General features: G+C 55.5%; 1 protein-coding gene across 1 annotated transcript in view; it reads right to left on the bottom strand.

The window, feature by feature from the left end:
- Positions 1-10027: 10027 nt before the first annotated feature.
- RGS3 (regulator of G protein signaling 3) overlaps positions 10028-16988 on the bottom strand; it is a 52107-nt gene continuing 45146 nt past the window's right edge. The window contains 5 exon segments of the mRNA XM_030461510.1: positions 10028-11262; positions 11352-11518; positions 12116-12177; positions 12882-12983; positions 16645-16718. Of these exon segments, the coding sequence (XP_030317370.1) occupies positions 11077-11262; positions 11352-11518; positions 12116-12177; positions 12882-12983; positions 16645-16718 (591 nt within the window). The 3' untranslated portion in view covers positions 10028-11076.

Raw genomic sequence — 16988 nt, 5'->3', positions numbered from 1 at the left:
AGCTCTGATGTTCTGCAGCCCCTTGTCTGCTTCATCAGCAGAGCTCCCAGCAGCTCCTGCTCCGCAGCCTTGGAAGTGTTGGGATAAATGGAGCCATTGTTCCCCCTTTGCCTTGACTGAAGGGGCATCTTGTTCCTGAAAAAGTCATGCTGTTCATAAGGATCTTCTCACAGCCAAAAATAACTGAGGCCACGATTGTTTCCTCCCTGGTTCCTTATCTGGGCTGGAGGATTCCCAAGGAGAGCAGAGCAGACGCAGCCCCCAGGAAAAAATTTGCCCTGGAGCCAGCAGGAACCAGACGTGGGCATCAGCAAAGCCTCAGCCACACAAGAGCAACAGACCCCACTTCAAGAGCATCTCCAGATGTTTGCAAAGGCTGTTGGGTCAAGGGGAGAAGAGCCCTTTGGCTCTGGGGACTGATGTCCCCTCTCAGCAGCACACTGGGGATGCTCCTGGCAAAAGAGGAGAAACAGAGACCATGGAGCTCCCTGCCAGGAGAGGCTGGGGCCAGGGGCTGGGGGTTTAGTGGTATCTGGGATGGGGTCTTCTCTTTTGGGAGTTGATCAGTGCTCCCTGCAGATGGGGACAGCCCAAGGAATCCAGGCCAGAGGGGAAGAGCAGCCCCCAGCAACCAGCCCAGGCTGCTTTGGCCACCCTTGGCTCCCCCAGAGCACTCCAACCAAATGTTTCTGCCATCTGAATACCCCAGGTGCCATTTCTGCTGCTGGATGGGCCCTTGGAGGCCAAAATAGCAACGTGGGACACACACACAGCCACCCTACTGGGAACCACCCCCTCCACCCCGTGTAGCACCCCAGCCCTGGGGACCTCTCTACTCCTCAGTCTCCTGGCATGAGGTCCAGCACATCCCCACCACCAGCCCAACCTCACCACCAGCTCAGCCCTCCCAGCACCTCCAGTCCCACTCCACAGCCACACTCCATACCTGGCAGGAGGGAGAACAAGGAACCAGGTCAGCATCAGACTTGCTCCATCAGGTCTCAGAGGTGCCCTTCACCCCATGTCTAGAGAGCACCCTAAAAACAGTGCACAGGAGAGTTGAGGTCTCCCATCACCTAAAGCCCTGGGGACCACTCCCCACTCCACCCATTCCTGCTCTCCCATGTTTTCCCAGCCATTCCTTTCTGCTGTTTAGCTGCAGGTAAATCTGAGGCCATCATGACCAAAAGCCTCTGAGCTGCTCTGAGCCCTGACACTGGAGAGCAGATTTTGCCCAGGACATGGTGCTGGTGATGCTCTGCCCAGGTCCATCCCCCAGAAGGCCAAGAGATGAGAAGCCAAGCACGACTCCCCCTCCCCAGGACAGCTTCCAGGGGGTCTCCTGACCCCTCCTCTGCAGATCCCCAGGGCAGCAGAGTCAGACACAGCTGCCAAGGGCCAGCACCTGGGATTTGATTGCAGAGGCTTTGCCTGGGCTGGGCTGGGGAGGAGGAGAACTCTTCATGAAAAGTACCCAGCTGCTTTGGAAACACTCTGTGTCCCTCTTCCAAGAGCCTGGTTTTTGTTTTCTGGCCCAAACACACCGCTCAGCTTTCTGCAGCAGGGAAGATAAATGTCAATAAATTTTCCTCAGCCATTTCACAGGGGCCAGGAATGATCTCAGCCCTGAAGCATTCCAGCATCCTGCAGCCCTCTGAGCCCCTGATCCTCAGCTCACACAGGTCCCTGCCACACAAACTCCTCCTTTGAGGAGGTGCCCGGTCCCTGGGAGCTCAATGCCACCTCTGTGCTCCAGTGTTTCGCTGGATCAGCTCCTAGAAAAGCAGCCTGTGTGCTGCAGGCACTGCTGCCCCTGCCAAAGCTCCTTTCCACAGGACTCTGCTCCTGGGGACCCAGCTGGGCTGCTGCATTTTGCTCCTTGTCCCCAGGCAGGGGATAGCAGGGGGGGACCCAGTCCCTCAGCCCCCCAGGTGGGTTCAGCAGCTCAGACATTGCCCTCCTGCCTCTCTGCCAAACACCCCAGAGTTTTGGGAAGGGGCTGGGTCTCTGTCCTCTCCTGCATGAGGTCCCAGCAACCCTCTGGAGATCCAAAGGCACAGGAAGGTACAAAGGGGTAGAACCCAGATGCTCCAGGATACAACAAACCCAACCCTGCTGTCAGCCAGGGGCATTATTTTTCCATCAGCTTTCAGTGGTACCACAGCACAGGGCTTGGGGCATGACCCTGACCTCTCCTTGCTGCTCCTGCCTGCTCCAGCTGCTCCTCTCTGTCTCTGGCAGCAGGAAGGATTTTCCCCTGGTGCCTCCAACTTTTCCCAACATCAGGATCCTTGCACTGCAACTGCCCCCCAGCTCCCACAGGGAGCAGCCAGAGGGGTTGGGCAGAGCATCCCTGGAGGTGCTGGCTTAGGGAATAAATCACTGAGTCAGTTTGCTGGGCTGAGCAGGGATGCAGGATGCCTGGGAGGCTGGAGCTGGGGGTTGGGTTATTGAGGGGATGCAGCCAGACACCTCCCCATCCCTCACCCTGCTCAGGGGCAAATCTTCTACTTGTGAAGGTGCAAATATTGGGCTGGTTTACAAACATCTGGGGGAAGGGGCTGCTACTCTGCAGCTTCCAGGTTCTAACCAAACCTAAAGCCAGCAAACATTGCTCTGCTCCAGACACACAGGAGCCAACCCAGTCACAGCCTGGTTTGGGTTGGGAGGGACCTTTAAAGGTCATTTAATCCAACCCCCTGCATGGGCAGGGACATCTTCAACACCACCAGGTTGCACAAAGCCTCATCCAACCTGACCTTGAAAGCTTCCAAGGAGGGGGTTTCAGCCACTCCTCTGGGCAGCCTCATTGTGAAAAAATTATTCCTAATATCTTGTCTTGATATACACCCATCCCCCCTGTCCTGTCCCTACAGACCCCCCTAAAATGTTCATCCCCAGGATGGGTGACACCAGCCCATGGGCCAGCAGCCCCTGGCCCTTGCAGAAGGCAAAGTTCCTGTCCCATTCAGCAGTTTTGCATCTCCAAACACCTCCTCCCTCCCTCAGGACCTGCACATTGCTCAACCTGCAAGGAGGGAGCCCTGGTCCTTGGTTCCCAGGGTTATTCCCACCTGCCCAGCAGAAGTTTGGGGTGGCTCTTGCACAACACCCATGGAGAGGCTTTGGTTTCCAACCATTCCAGGGGAGGCTTTGTCAGAGCTCTTATCAGAAAACGAGGTTAGAAATTCCTCAGCTCCCTGAGCCAGTGCCAGGTCACAGCTCTTATCTTCTGCAGTCTCTTTGGAAGAAGAGAACATCCAGGATGTTCAGGAGAATGCAGAATGAGCTGGCCTGGCTGCTTCCAGAGAATCTGCAGAGCTGGGATGGAGCCCAAAACAAACTGAGGGTAACATTATTTCTGTCCTCTGAGTTCTGGTATTAAGAATGGATAATTGTGCCTTGTCCTTCTCCTGCTCCAGTTCAGAGGCTCCCATCACATACAAGCACCTCTTTGAGTGGCAGATATTAGAAAAAAACCCTCCCTTGTGAAGCACCTGAGGAATCCTCCTCTGAAGGGGCTGTGGATCACACATTGGTTCCTCCCCAGGAGCTGCCTGGAGCAGCCTCTGCCCCTTCCAGAAAATCCCAGTTGCAGTCTGGGCATCACTGAGGAGCTGCTCACCACCTGTAAGTTTGCTCTTTAGGAGTCCCCACGAGGGGTGATGGTGCCCAGGAAACAGCCCTGGATTGATAGAGGTGTGAGACAAAGCTGCTGTCACCCAGGGCTGGGTGGAGAAGGGAGTGACAGAGCTCTCAGGTCCTACCTGGTGACACTGGGATGAGTCCCAAGGGACACAGCATGCCCAGGTTTATGGCTTTTGATGATTCAGCCCCAGGAATCTCTGTTCCCCTCTCTCCTGCCACATGTGCTGGGACAAATCATGGAAGTGTCCCTTGAATTCAGCAAAACCAGACCAAGCTGGGGGTGTCTGCAGGATGAAAAATGGGGCTGAGCCTGGAGCCTGCAGGGCAGGAACCCACCCCAAAGCTGAAAAGGTGAAATGGTGCTGGGACACCCTGAGAAACTCACCCAGCACTGCTGCTCCTTGGGATGCTCTGGGTTAATTCCAACCTTTGGAGTTAAGGATGGCCCTGGGCACAGCCAGGCTGGGATTGGAAGTGCTCAGAAAGTGCCAGAGCAAAGATCTGGAACCTGGAGCAGAGCTGGGGCAGGCAGGGATGGGGGATTCTCCCAGGGCTCTCTTTCCATTAACAGCTGCAGTCATTTTGGGAGCTCAGCACATTTGCAGGGATCAGTCTGATCCAGGAAAAAAAAAAAAAAAAAAAGAGGAGATAAGTTTTCTTAAAAAGAAACAACTGAGTGGAAAAAAAAAAAAAAAAAAAAAAAAAAAAAGCCTGGGGTTTGTTTTTTTTGTTTTTCCTTTGCTGGCCCTTCTACTGACACCATGGAGCATTTTAAAGGGTTTTTTTTTCCAGAAAATGCAGAGCCTCAGCCCTGCCAGGAGCAATTGCTGGGCTGCCAGCACTAAAAGTGGCAAAGGCACCGAAGTTTTCCAAAAAAGCTGCAGCTGGAAATCCCTGAGGCCTCAGGAGAGATCCCATGGGAGCTGAGAAGGCTCCGTTTGGTGCCTGCCCAGGGCTTCCCTGCAGAGTCCCCTCCCCTTGGGGCTCTGGGACATTTGAGACCCCTAAAGCCAGGGGAAGGTGGAGAACAGGAGGTGCTGAGAGCAGAGCAAACAGGGATTGGAAATTGGGGTGTCCAGGGGAAGGTCTGGGGTGGGGTTTAACCCACCTGAAAAAGGAGAAGCCGTGGAGGCACAAAGGTTGTGGCACAGCCCCAGCAGGGTCCCCAGCAGCCCAGATCTCTCTGCCAGGTGTGAAGCCATCCTGGGAGGATCTTGCAGGTTGAGGAGCCCCCAGATCTCACGTGGTGAGACCTCAAATAAAATCAGCTCTTGCTTTTGTCAAAGGAGTCTTGGAGGGGCTCCAAGGCAAAGCTGAAGGAGGAGGAGGATGGAATGGGGAGCAGGGTGTGCTGGGCAGTAACACCAACTCAAGGATGCTCTTAGACCCCACTCCTGTCCACCCTTCCCCGTGGCTCCCAGGCGACCCCAGCAGCCTCTGTGTGAACCTCTCCCAATTTCTTCACATTCCTCTTGAGCTGGTTGGGGGGAACAAGGCACAAAACTCAAATGGACTCATCCTCACATCTGATGATGAGCACAGGAGGTGCCTCAAAGTGCAGAGCAATGTTCGTCCAGCCTGGGGAATCAGCTTTCAACCTGTGAGCCCATGTGCTGCTGATTTCCCCTGGCCCAGGAGGTTTGTCTGGAGCTCTGTGACCAGACCCTGCTGTCCCCAGTCCCAGGATTTGGATGTTTCACCTCCTTGTTTTTGTGTAGAAAACCCTGATCAGGAGCAGAGGGCTGAGCTGACGCACGGGCTGGGTGGAACTTTCCATGAGGAACACGTGTGTCCTGAAATAATTGTCCTATTAGTTCAGGAAGGGACAAGAAATTACTCACAAATGGCTCCTATGCAAACATCTCCAGGCCCCACCTGCTCCCTCTTGGCTCCTCTCCCTCTTCCTCACCTCCCTCTTCCTCACCCTCTGCCCAAGCATGGAGGCAGAGGAGAAATCCCAGATCCTTCCAAGGTCAGAACCGAGGTCCCCTCCAGCTCTGCCCATGACCTGTGCAGCTCAGAGTTACCCAAAGTGATGTGGAGGCTGCTGCTGTGGGTGTCTCAGGACAGATCCTCCTCATCCTCCCCAGGCCAGCACCCCGGAGGGATGCTCAGGAACCAGGAGCAGTATTTGTCACCATTCCTTTTCTCCAGCTTTCCTCCCAAGGCTGGATGAGAGGCAGCATTATTTTCCTGCCTTCCCCAGCACCAGGGAATGTGGGAGCTGGATGAGCCAAGGAAAAATGACCTCATGCAGAGAAGAATCAGAAAATGAGGCTCCTAACAATGCTGCCCCAAGGAGTGAGCAGCACCCAGGGGACTCCCACACTGCTGGATTTCCTGTCCTGGCAGCAGCCCAGCAGGGCTCAGTGGGTTTTCTTGACAGACAGCAGCTGAGTCTGACTGGGGTTATTTTTACTCCAGAAGTATTTTATTTTTTCCTTCTTTCCTCCCCCAGATTTTTATAGCAGTAACATTACCAGTGACAGCCACAGGGCTTGGTGGCACTCGTCCTTGTCACCTCAGCTCTGCTTTGGTGAGACCCCCATGCAGGGCTGGGTCCAGTTCTGGGGTCCCCAACACCAGGAGGACACGGAGCTGTTGGAGTGAATCCAGAGGAGGTCCTGGAGATACTGGGAGGGCTGGAGCAGCTCTGGAGCCAGGGGGAGAGTTGGGGGTGTTCATCCTGGAGAAGAGAAGGATCCCATGGGGAGACCTTAGAGCACCTTCCAGTGCCTGAGCGGGCTCCAGGAAAGCTGGGGAGGCACCTGGGACAAGGGATGGGATGGGAGGAGGTGGTAGGAGGGAGGTTAAGCTAAAAGAGGGGGAACTGAGATATTAGGAAGAAATTCTTTGGGGTGAGGGTGCTGAGCCCCAGGGTGCCCCCAGAAGCTGTGGCTGCCCCATCCCTGGCAGTGTCCAAGGTTGGATGGGGCTGGGAGGGGAGGTTGGTGACCTCCTGAGGAGCCCTAAAAACCTTCAGAGCAGGACTGAGGGACTCGAGCAGCAAATCTGCTGTTCCACCAGGGCCAGGGAATGCTTGTGGCTGCAGTTTCAGTATCTCCCCGTTGAGCTATGTTTAGTCTGTGGCTATAAAGCAGCCTTGTTTCTATTCTGAGAGTATTTGTCTAATCAGGGGTCCAAGGAACTATTTTGCTCAGCAGAAAGTTATGTTTATTTGGAGAGGTTTATACTCTGGGATGGATGCCGTGGAAAAGCTCAGTAAAGGCTGTGCATTGCTGGAGTATCTCAGGGCACAGTGGACACCTGTAAAAAAGGCAATTTTTTCCTTTTTTGCAGAAAGAAGAGGAAGGTTTTCCATTCCAGCCAGCTCTGGAATGAGAACCCTTTGGAACCCCAGTGCTGCTCACTGGATGCTGAGCAGTGGTGGCCCAGGGGACAAAGCCCCAGCATGGGACTCTGCCCTGAGCTCTTCCCAAAACATCTTCATCCAAGAGCAGCTCAGCAGCTTCACTTTTCTTTTCCTGCAGCTGCTTTGGTGTGCCACAGGTGAACCCAATGCCCTGGCTGATGGTTTTGGGAGCTGAGGAACTCCTGACCTGAGGGACACTTGCAGGTCAAGGGCCACCACCTGGGACAGGTGAGGGATTTTCCAGCTTCCCCAAGACCTTTGGGTTCAACCCAACCTCCTCATCCCAGAGGCAGTGAGCAAACCCAGGACCTTGGGACATTTTTCCCATTTTTCACCTATGGTTTTTTGTTTGTTTTTTTTTTTTTTAACCTAATAAGTCCCTCAGCACTTCCTGGTGATAATTCCCATTTCCCCACCTCAATCCTTTCCCCAGAGCACTTTGCCTCATGACTTTCATACCAGCACTGAACCCAGAGCACCCACGTCTCAGTGGACTTTACTTTGTTTGCACATGACAAACACAGCTGAGCTGTGACTGTCTGCAGCTCAGCAACCACCAGTTTTTAGCCCTGAGATAAATCCTTGTTATCTGCTGAGATAAGGCCCCTGCTACTGCATCCTCCCCTCTCTCTTTGAGGGGTTCCTCAGTGGGAAATTGCCCCTGTGTGGGACAGCAATGTCCCCATACACCCCTTTGGGTGTGAGGGCTTTGGGCTGAGCCCTCTTGTTGTCACCAGCCCACGGCACCCATCCTGAGAACATCCCTCCAGCTGCCACCAGTTCTGGTTGGTTTGAGGTTGTGCCTCAAATTAGGGATTAGGAATACCCAATTCCTATTTTCTTTGCCCATCACCATAGCATTAACAACCCAATGATTTCTTCTCTTCACATTCCTTGCAGACTAATTGGATATTATTATTTTTTTTTTGTTTTGGGCACCTGATTTTGTGCTAAATAAAGACACTTCTGTCCCTCCCCTGCTGGCACTGGAAGCTCAGTGACCTCAGCACAGCTCCAGCTGCTCCCCTTTCCCTGGTCACAGCATCACAGGGATTGGAAGGAACCTCAAAAGATCATTGGGTCCAACCCCTGCCGGGGCAGGATCAATGCCCCCCCTGGAAAAAGGGGTTGTGGGGCTGTATCTCCATCCCAACCAATATCCCACCAGAGGAAATCCCCTCCATCCCTCATCCTATTCCCATCCAGGTGCTACAAGTTTCTCTCTGCAGCACAAAGTCTTGGAGCAGATGGTTCAGAGGGGACAAAGCTGTGGCTTTGGAGTCACAGGCTGAGCCCTGTCCTGCTGCAGGGAGCACTGGTGACCCCAGGAAAACACAGGACAAGAACATTTCCACCTCTCACCCCAGCCCTGCCTCTCCCAGACCTCCAGCTCATCCCAAGCACACGGGGACAGTGTTTGCACAGTGACTCACAGCAACCCGAGCTACAGCAATAAATTCTGTTACAGCCCCAGCTCAATCCCTGCCTCTCACGCAGGACTAGTCCCCTTTTCTCCCAGCTCCCCATTTCTCTGCCTTTGTCCCCTGCAGGGACCATCTCAGGGAGCTCTGTGGTGCTTATTCCAAGTTTTGCACCAGATTCCTGCACCATGTGTCCCACAGCAGCTCCAGCCCTTGCTGCTGTCCCTGATGGGACCATTCATTCACATCAGCAAAGTTCTGGGGGTTTGGATGCTCCTGAACATCACCAGCAGCCACCCAAGGGTTCACAGGACCTGGAATTCAGGCACAGAGAAGGTACCAAGCTCCTCATGAAGCTCCTGAGCTGTGTTCCAACCCCACAACACTCTGTCCTCTGAGGAGTGGGTGGGGGGCATCCAGACTGACAGCTTCCCAAAACTGATGGCTTGGGACTGAGGGGAGGTCAAGAGGACCAGAGTGATGGAGAGATTGAAAAAAGGGCCAGAAAATCTGTGTCAAGGCCAGATAGGAAGGGAAACCCTCCAGGTTCGGAAGGGGAGGGGATGAAGGCTCTTGGAAACCCTGAAAGAAAGAGGGGGCTCTGCCCTGGAGGAGCCAGCTGATACCAGCACTCCCAAGGAGGCTGCACCAACATGCCAAAAACCAAGGATGGTGACAGGGTGACAGCTGGGAGGGACCCCAGCCCATGGGCCTTGACCCCAGGATGCCAAAAGCATCACCAGGAGAGCCCTACAGGCATCACCCTAACCCTGCTGCCTCCAGCCAACCCCCTGAGGGACCCCTCAGCTCTGCCTCAGTTTCCCCAGCTGGCCATCACCTGCTGGTTGTTTAAGGAGGGAGTTACAGACATTTCCCCAGCAGAGATGGGAGCTGCAGGGGAGAGCTGTGCCTGGATGGGACTGCCAGGACAGCCCCACCACCTCCAGCCCTGGGAATCACCAGCAGCACCTCCTTGCCATGCACCCCATGGCCCCCAACACTGCAGGCACAGCCCTGAGCCACCCAAGGGTGACAGTGAGCAGGTGACAGGCAGGTGGCAGCTACCAAACCCAGCCTGGATGGGGCAGCAGCAGCCCCACCAAGTCCTGCAGAGGGGAGCTGGAAATAGCAGCTTTGGGCTCTTTTGGTGTCCCCAGAGGGACCCAGAGCTCCATGAGGTCACTTGTGCTCCTGGGCATCTCCCCAGTCAGAGGTTCCTGCCCTGCCATGTTTGAAGGGTGAGCACTGGCCCTGGGTCTCTCTTTGGGTAAAACTTTCTGTGTTCCTGCAAAGCTACACCCGGGGCTGACCTGAGGAGCATCTGGCAGCTGCTCCCTCATTGAAAAAAAAATAAAAAAGGAAAAAAAAACCACCAAAAAACAAACAACAACAACAACAAAAACCAGATGAGAAATTCACACAACAAGTTTTTCCCATCTTTGGGCATGCAGTAACAGGATTTCATGCTCCTGGGTGAAACAGGAGCTGCCCGGCTCCACCGGCACCGAGAAACGTGCCGGGAAGAAAAAGCAGCTACAAGAAATGATATTCTCCTTTTATTTACTTATGACCATGACAATGGATTTTTTTTTTTTTTTTTTAATTTTTCTTTAGCTGCAGAGATGCTTTGCACTGTAAACTGGAGGCAGGCAGTCCGGCCAGCTTGGCCAGGGGCAGCACAACAGCCCCCATGTCTCAAGAGATGAGGTGGTTATATCCAGGGTAAGGAGAGCATCTGAGGCACGGAGCTGCTTTTCCTCCAGCACCAAACTCTCCGTCGTCAGGGCAGGATATGTACACCCAGGCTCCTCCAGCTGCCCGCTGCCAGGGAACCTGTTTGGTTGGACCCAACCTCCTAACTTCGTTGTACGCGCCCAACGACACAAAAATAAAAATTAAAAAATTAAAAAATAAAATAAAAACAAAACCAAAAGGCATCCACTCTGCCAGAGGACTCCGCTGCCACACGCACAAATATTGCACTTGTAAATTTTCAGGAAGGGAAAGGACACGAGGATTATTTCCTATTACACAGTGAGGCTTCCAGCTACAGGAGGTCAATAAATAAACCAGGAGTGGGAGTGGGAGGGTTGCAGAGCTCCGGCGTAGGGAAAGGACCCGACTGCTGCCACAAGCCAAGGAAGTGCCGGGCTCCTGCCTGAAAGCTGCTTCGGGGGAGCCGGGAGCCGGCGCCGGCACGGGGAAGCACAGCAGCATTGTGGGGTTGGTCCAATTCCCAAGTCTTTTATCCGAGGAGGATGTTGATGGTGGTTCTGTCGTTCCCCCTGCACGAAGTCCTCCTCGAGGAGTCGGGATCACTCGGCGCCTTCCCCACGCGGCTCGCAGCTCGGGTGGGTGCTTCGCAGTAGACTTGTGGGAGCTTCCCTCCTGGCTAAAATCCACACCAGAGCCACCTCGGAGGCGTCGTACCAGCCATGGTGATGATGAGGGGTGATGGAGCAGTACCAGACTGCTGGGCTTTTCGGTCCCCTCCGCCTCGTGCTCGGGCCGCCAGCTGCTCGTCAGCTGCAGGAATGTGGCTCGGGGGCACGAAGGGCAGCAGGGAGGCACAGTTCCCCCATCCCCTCCATGTAAACACACAGCTCCCAGCCTGCCCCGAAAGAGTCCTTGGGTCTACAGTGGGGAGGTGGCTTTCTTCTGGTTAATTATGTCTAAGTACAAGTCAGAGCGGAGGAAGCGGGGGTAGGAGTCCTTCTCCATCAGCCCATAAATCCTCTTCTGAGCGAGGTCAAAGCAGCTGCGGGTGATGTTCTGCAGGTTCTCCTTGGTGTGCTCCCGTGTGTAGGAGTCCAGGTTGACCTGTGGGAAGAGAAACCAAAGACAATGAGCGACTTCAGGGGCAGCTGCCGTGCCCCAGAGCCCCACACCAGTGGGGAACCAGCTCTTACCTCCTTGCAGGACTGGATGGCGATGTACTCGGCAAAGATTTTCTTGGCCTTGGAGACCATCTTGGACTGAGATTTGATCTTCTTGAACTCCTCACAGGCCAGCCAGAATTCCAGGTTCTCCTCGCTGAACTCGGTGCGCAGGAAAGCCCTGAAGGCAGCAAGTCCATCTGTGGGGACAGACACTTCTCTTAACTCCCAGCTCGCCACAGGGGAATGGACCCACAAGACCCTCAGCGCACCAAAGGCAGCACCTAAACTTCCCATGCTGTCCTCCCCAACCACTTGTGAGCCCTTGTGCAAAGCAGCCCACCAGCATTGCCAGGCAAAGCACAACAACGTGAGCCATCTGTGTGCTGAATCCACAGTCCTCAGCCCGGCTACAGGCACAGAGAGGGAGGCTGGGATTGGAGCCAGGATGGGGAGAGGGAGAGGACTCCCTGTGGGACCAGGTGTAGGACATGACCACGATGTGGGGTGCCCCATCTGTGACACACAAGAAAGGGAATGGGCAAAGCAGCTTCACAGACCCACTGCCCCGTTCAGACATGAATCCCTGCCTTTTCCTCCCTGGTTTCTATCCCAAACCCCCCCCAATGCACCAGGCAGGAGCAGAAGGGGTGCAGGCAAGGGGCAGCCACATTTCTCTTTGTCTGCCCCCAAACACAGGAAAGGATTAACATAGGAAATCCTGGCTTTATCCACACACGTGCCTGGCTATTCTCCCAGCAGCTAGCAGAGGTGGAAGGGACGGGTCAGACACTTACATTTGTGCAGCAGCAGCTTCTCCAGGGAGTCCCCCCACTTGAGAGCTTCCTCGGGAGTGGGCCTGAAGGAGAAGGACAGAATATTAGCAAAGCCAAGCAGCCCAGCTGCAGATGCCCCATTTGCAGCACAAGCAAAATATTTCCAGCCCTTAAAGTGATTCCTGTGACCTCCCCCGGCTCCCACATCGGCACCGCTGGAGCATCCATGGGCAGAGCCAGGCAGCACTGTGCTGGGAGGAAACGTCTGCCTTTAGACAGGCAGGAAGAAATTCCAACATTAAAAGGGCCATGTGGGCAGTGGTGTCTCTCCAGGTGTCTCAGCAAGAGTAGGAAAAGCTCTGGGAAATGCCGGGGAGGCGGCTGAAATCCCACTGCCCCGCAGCCCAGCTGAAGCAGCTGGATAAGCAGCTGGGCAGGACAGGCTCTGGCTGCTGGAGTTTCTCCAGAGCCAAGCGGTTTTTCAAGCCACCCTCCAGACAGTTCAGGTTTCCCATACGGGCACTGGGCGAAAGCAGCACCAGGGAAATTTCCAGCCCCAGCCAGCACAGTGCTGCTTCCCCGGCAGAGACTTCCCCCCCACCCCGAGGGGAAATTTTCAGAAAAACGAATTTTTTTACTGCCCGTGCAGACACAAAAACTGTTCATCCACAGCTTTCCCAAACCGGGTGACACCAGTCTCTCTGGAGGTGACACTCAGCCCTGACACAACTCCTCCCCAAGCCCCCCTGATCCCCGAACCCCACACCCACCCACTCGCGGCACCTACTTGAGTGATTTGAGGACTTTGTCCAGCTTGCTGGAGGGGTTGGCTCCGGGAGACTCATTTCGCCGCCGAAAAATCCCCAGCCGGTTCTTCATGTCCTTGGCTCTAGAGAGAAGAGGAAGTTTTAGCAGAAGGACGAGGGACTGAGCGAAAAAAAAACACCCCAAGCACCCAGAGCTCCGCCGGCAGCCTCGCCCCGAGCACCCATCACCTACTCCTTCATGGTGTGCCGGCGCTGCAGGCTCCCGTTGTGGGGCCTCTGGACACCCAGCAACATCTCAGCGTGAAACTCCAGGGGTTGGGGTTTGGAAAGATCACGGAAAAAGGGCATGGCTGCTGGGACAGCCCGAGCGGCAGCCACCGGCACGGCCAGAGCCTCGGGAGGTTCTGACGCCGGCTCCGTGCCACGGCGTGGCCGGCGCGGAAGTGGGAGGGTTGGGTTTTAGAGGAGGGTTTAAATGTGGCGTGGGGAGAAGGAGGTAAAGTGTGAGTAAGGGCTGTGTCAGCCCAGCTGCTGTTCCGGACTGCTCCGGCGTTGCTGGGGAAACTCGAGAAAAGGTGGAAAAATCAACGCGGAGGGCGGGTGGTGGGGCCCTGCCAGAGGCAGCGGGGAAAACGATCACGGAGGGGAAAGTGATCGCGACGGGGACCCCCGAGGAGTATTTATAGAGCAGAGGTGTCTGAGGCGGGTTAGGAGCACAGGGACAGTGGAGTGTCGCCCTGTCACCCACGGGGACGGGGCTGAAGCCCACGGGTGACCCACTGGTAGTGACATTTCTGCAGTGTCTGCCCAGCACGGCCATGGGGACATCTCCATGGAGGGGGGGACACAGGCTAGACGTGGCACAGAGGGCTGTTGGGGCACAGACACCCTGCACTGTCACCCTCCATGGGTCCATGGGTCCCTGCTCATTGTCCCCAAATGATGCCCACCCAGACACGGGTCCCGGCTACCTAAGGAAACTGCCACCAGGACAAAGTGGGACACGGAATTTTTTTTAGGGGACTGTGAGACCCCTCAACACTGCCCGGCCCTGCCAGGGGTTCCCAGGGGCCAAGGCAGGGGAGCAGGAGGTGGAAGAGGTGATGGGTGAGTGCCGGCGTGGACGATGCTGTCCCCTCGTGGCGCAGCCCATGCACGACAACACAGCGTGAAAGGGATGTGCAGGGGGACATAGGTGACACGGGACCCTCATCCTGCAGCTAGGGTGGCCAGATGCCCAGGGGGACATGGTCATGCCACCCCCTACGACCTCAGAAGTCTCCCACCAGTGGGTCTACACGAGGATGCTTGGTGGGGCCACCTGTGCTTGGCCAAGCCATGCCCTGGGCTGGCCAAGGACACCAGGGACATTAAAGGGATGCCAGGCAAGGGTGTCCCCACCCTGAGTCGTGCTGTCTGGACCCACAGCTCTTTCCAGTCCCAGAAGGGTAAAATCATAGAATCACAAAATATTTTTGGTTGGAAAAGACGTTTAAAGTCATCGAGTCTGACCACTAACCCAGCCCTGCCAAGGCCACCACTAAACCCTGTCCCTCAGCACCAAATCTCCATGAATTTCTAAATCCCTGTAGCCCTGGGCACCCTACAGCAACCACTGGGCAAAAAAAAAAAAGCTGCAGTAACCCCAGGACTTGGTCCTGCAAGGTGCTGAGCAGCCTGAGCCATGGCAGGGTTTCAGAGAACCATCTCCCCCTGCAAGTCCCCAGTGCTGTCCATGCCCTCGTGGGGGTCTCAGGCCATTTCTCTGCCTTCACACGGGCTGGGTTGAGGTCCCAGCAGGACACACACCCCACGGCTGCCAGCTGCCTGGCACCAGATCTGCACTAATGTGGGAAAAAAGGATGCAAACACTGAGCCTCAGGCTGCAAACACCATCTGCCTCCCATCACCACCCAAGGACCAGCCACCACACAGGACAGGGCCACCCCCTCAGCCCTGAGCCACAGTTTTAGCAATGTTCCTAGTCCAGCAAGGTGGCTGTGGAGCTTTCCAAGCTCTGCCAGCCCCTGTGTGTGTCCCTGGCACACATGCACAGCACCGGCCAGCCGCAGCCAGCAGCTCTGCAGCACACCAGGCTCAAAGTGACTGCAGCTTCTGGGAAGATTTATCAGCTGTAACACATTAGCAAGCATCACCTAAGGATGTTCCTCAACTTCAAACCCACTGCTTCCCCTTATACACACTTGTAAATAAAAAGCCAAAAGCACAAAATGGGACTGAGGCAGCCGCGGGCACACAGAGCCCCCAAGTGTGGCCAATCTGCAGAATTAAATGCCACAGCAAAAGTAATTTCATGTTTCATAAAAAATATATGTTTCATAAGAAACTCCTGGTTTCAGTCCACCCCTTCTAGAGCCACCTCTCTAAACTGAACTGTACCCAGTGCCCCAGCACAGCCACAAGGTCACATCCATCCTTACCACCCCGCGCCCCTTCCAAACCATCCCCTGCCCAGTGCATCCCCGTTCCCTGCAGCAGCTCAGCTCCTACCTTTCCAGGTATTTTTCGGTAAAGTCCACCATGGTGTGGTACATCAAGGAGAGGCAGCAGAGTAGTGCCAGTGCCAGGAGGCGAGTGCCAAACCCCAGCCACCTGCACCCTAAATACTCCCAGTGGATGGCTGGCAACCCAGCCCCGCAGCCAATAGCCGCCCAGTGCGACACCGGGAGGCTCCCAGCGTATCCGAGGCTGTCTCAAGGTGAGGAGAAAACCCCTCCCTGCATCTGTCCCTGACCCCACTACACGGAGGAGAAAGGGGGGGGAGCTCAGCCTCCCCCCTCCAGCCCCCATTCCCCTGGCTCAACCCTGCAGCAGGGCTGGGGGGGGGGGATGGGGGATGTCCCCGTTGCGGATCGCCAGGGATTCGTTTTAATTTCAAGTGTTGTGCAAGGAGAGGGAAATAATAAAAAAAAAAAAAAATAAATAAAAAAGAAAGTGCTAAAAATAGCAGCAGCAGCAGCTGCTGGGGAGCGTGCGGGACAACAGTGCCGCTCACTGGCACAGGCGGCTGAGGCGTCGAGCTGGAACACGCAGCCCCACGCTGGGCCCTGAGCACCATGTGCAGCTTCTCCACCCCAGACACGTGAAACAGGGAAGGACCCAACCCCCAAGCAACCCCACGACCCCCAGAGCCCCCCACAGCACAATCCGAGGAAGCTCCTTCCAACACCCCCCCCAGCCCCCGCAGCTGGCCCCACCAGCACCCCAGCCCTCACCCTGGCTGCAGGGGGGCAAAGGTTGTGGCCACCCCAGCCTTGCCCAAATCTGCTTTTCTAGGACTTTTTGCCTTACCAGGGGAGGCAGAGGGGCTGCCAGTGTCCCTTGCTGTCCCCACAACTGGTGCTCCCACCACTGATGTGAGGGCTGGAGCCCATACTTGGAAACCTCCCCAAACCTCCCTCTGCCATGGGGAAGGAGGCCCCAGCTCACATTTCACCACTCACCTGTCCCCTCTCTGAACCCAGAACAGCCAGAGCAGTTTTGCTGGCACTGGGGAAGGTTTTTTCCCCAAGCCACTAGCTTGTCACAGCATCAGGGGCTGCTCCCAGCCAGGTTGTGCCATGCCACCCTCCTGCCTGAAAATCGTGTTCCTGTCTGAAGAGAGACCTTAATTCCTGTGCTGCTTCCTCCCTGGCAAAGCTTGGGGGGACATAATGGGGAACCCCAAGGGTTGCCTGGACCACCAGGCAGGGCTTGGCTGAGATGTTTGGGCACAGCAAAGAGCCCTGGTACACTCTGACACCACCAGGGTGTGACACTTACAGGTTTCTGCTCCGTTTCTTGCGGGAGGTCTCATCCCCTTCGTCACAGCTACATTCAGGGTCAGCTCCACTCAGCTGGGGAGAACAGAACAGCATCTGGATCATCAGAGCTCCAAGTGTCAACAACCAGGGCTGCCAGCATCCCCCACACACCCCAGAGCCATGACATCCACAGGGCTCCATCCCCACAGCCAGTGGGGAAGGGAACAGTGCAGGGGGACAAGTTCCTCTCCATTCTGGCCTCCCTCCACCCTTCCTCTGCCACCTTCAATCCATCCCAAATCATTCAGGGGTCCTGCAGCAGTCCCCAGGCAAGAAGAATCAGTTGAGCAGTTCAGAGCAGTT

The sequence above is a fragment of the Calypte anna genome, chromosome 17 (genome assembly GCF_003957555.1).
Source record: "Calypte anna isolate BGI_N300 chromosome 17, bCalAnn1_v1.p, whole genome shotgun sequence".
Lineage (NCBI taxonomy): Eukaryota > Metazoa > Chordata > Aves > Apodiformes > Trochilidae > Calypte > Calypte anna.
The sequence above is the reverse complement of the archived record's forward strand: the minus strand, read 5'-3'. Positions and strand labels throughout refer to the sequence as shown.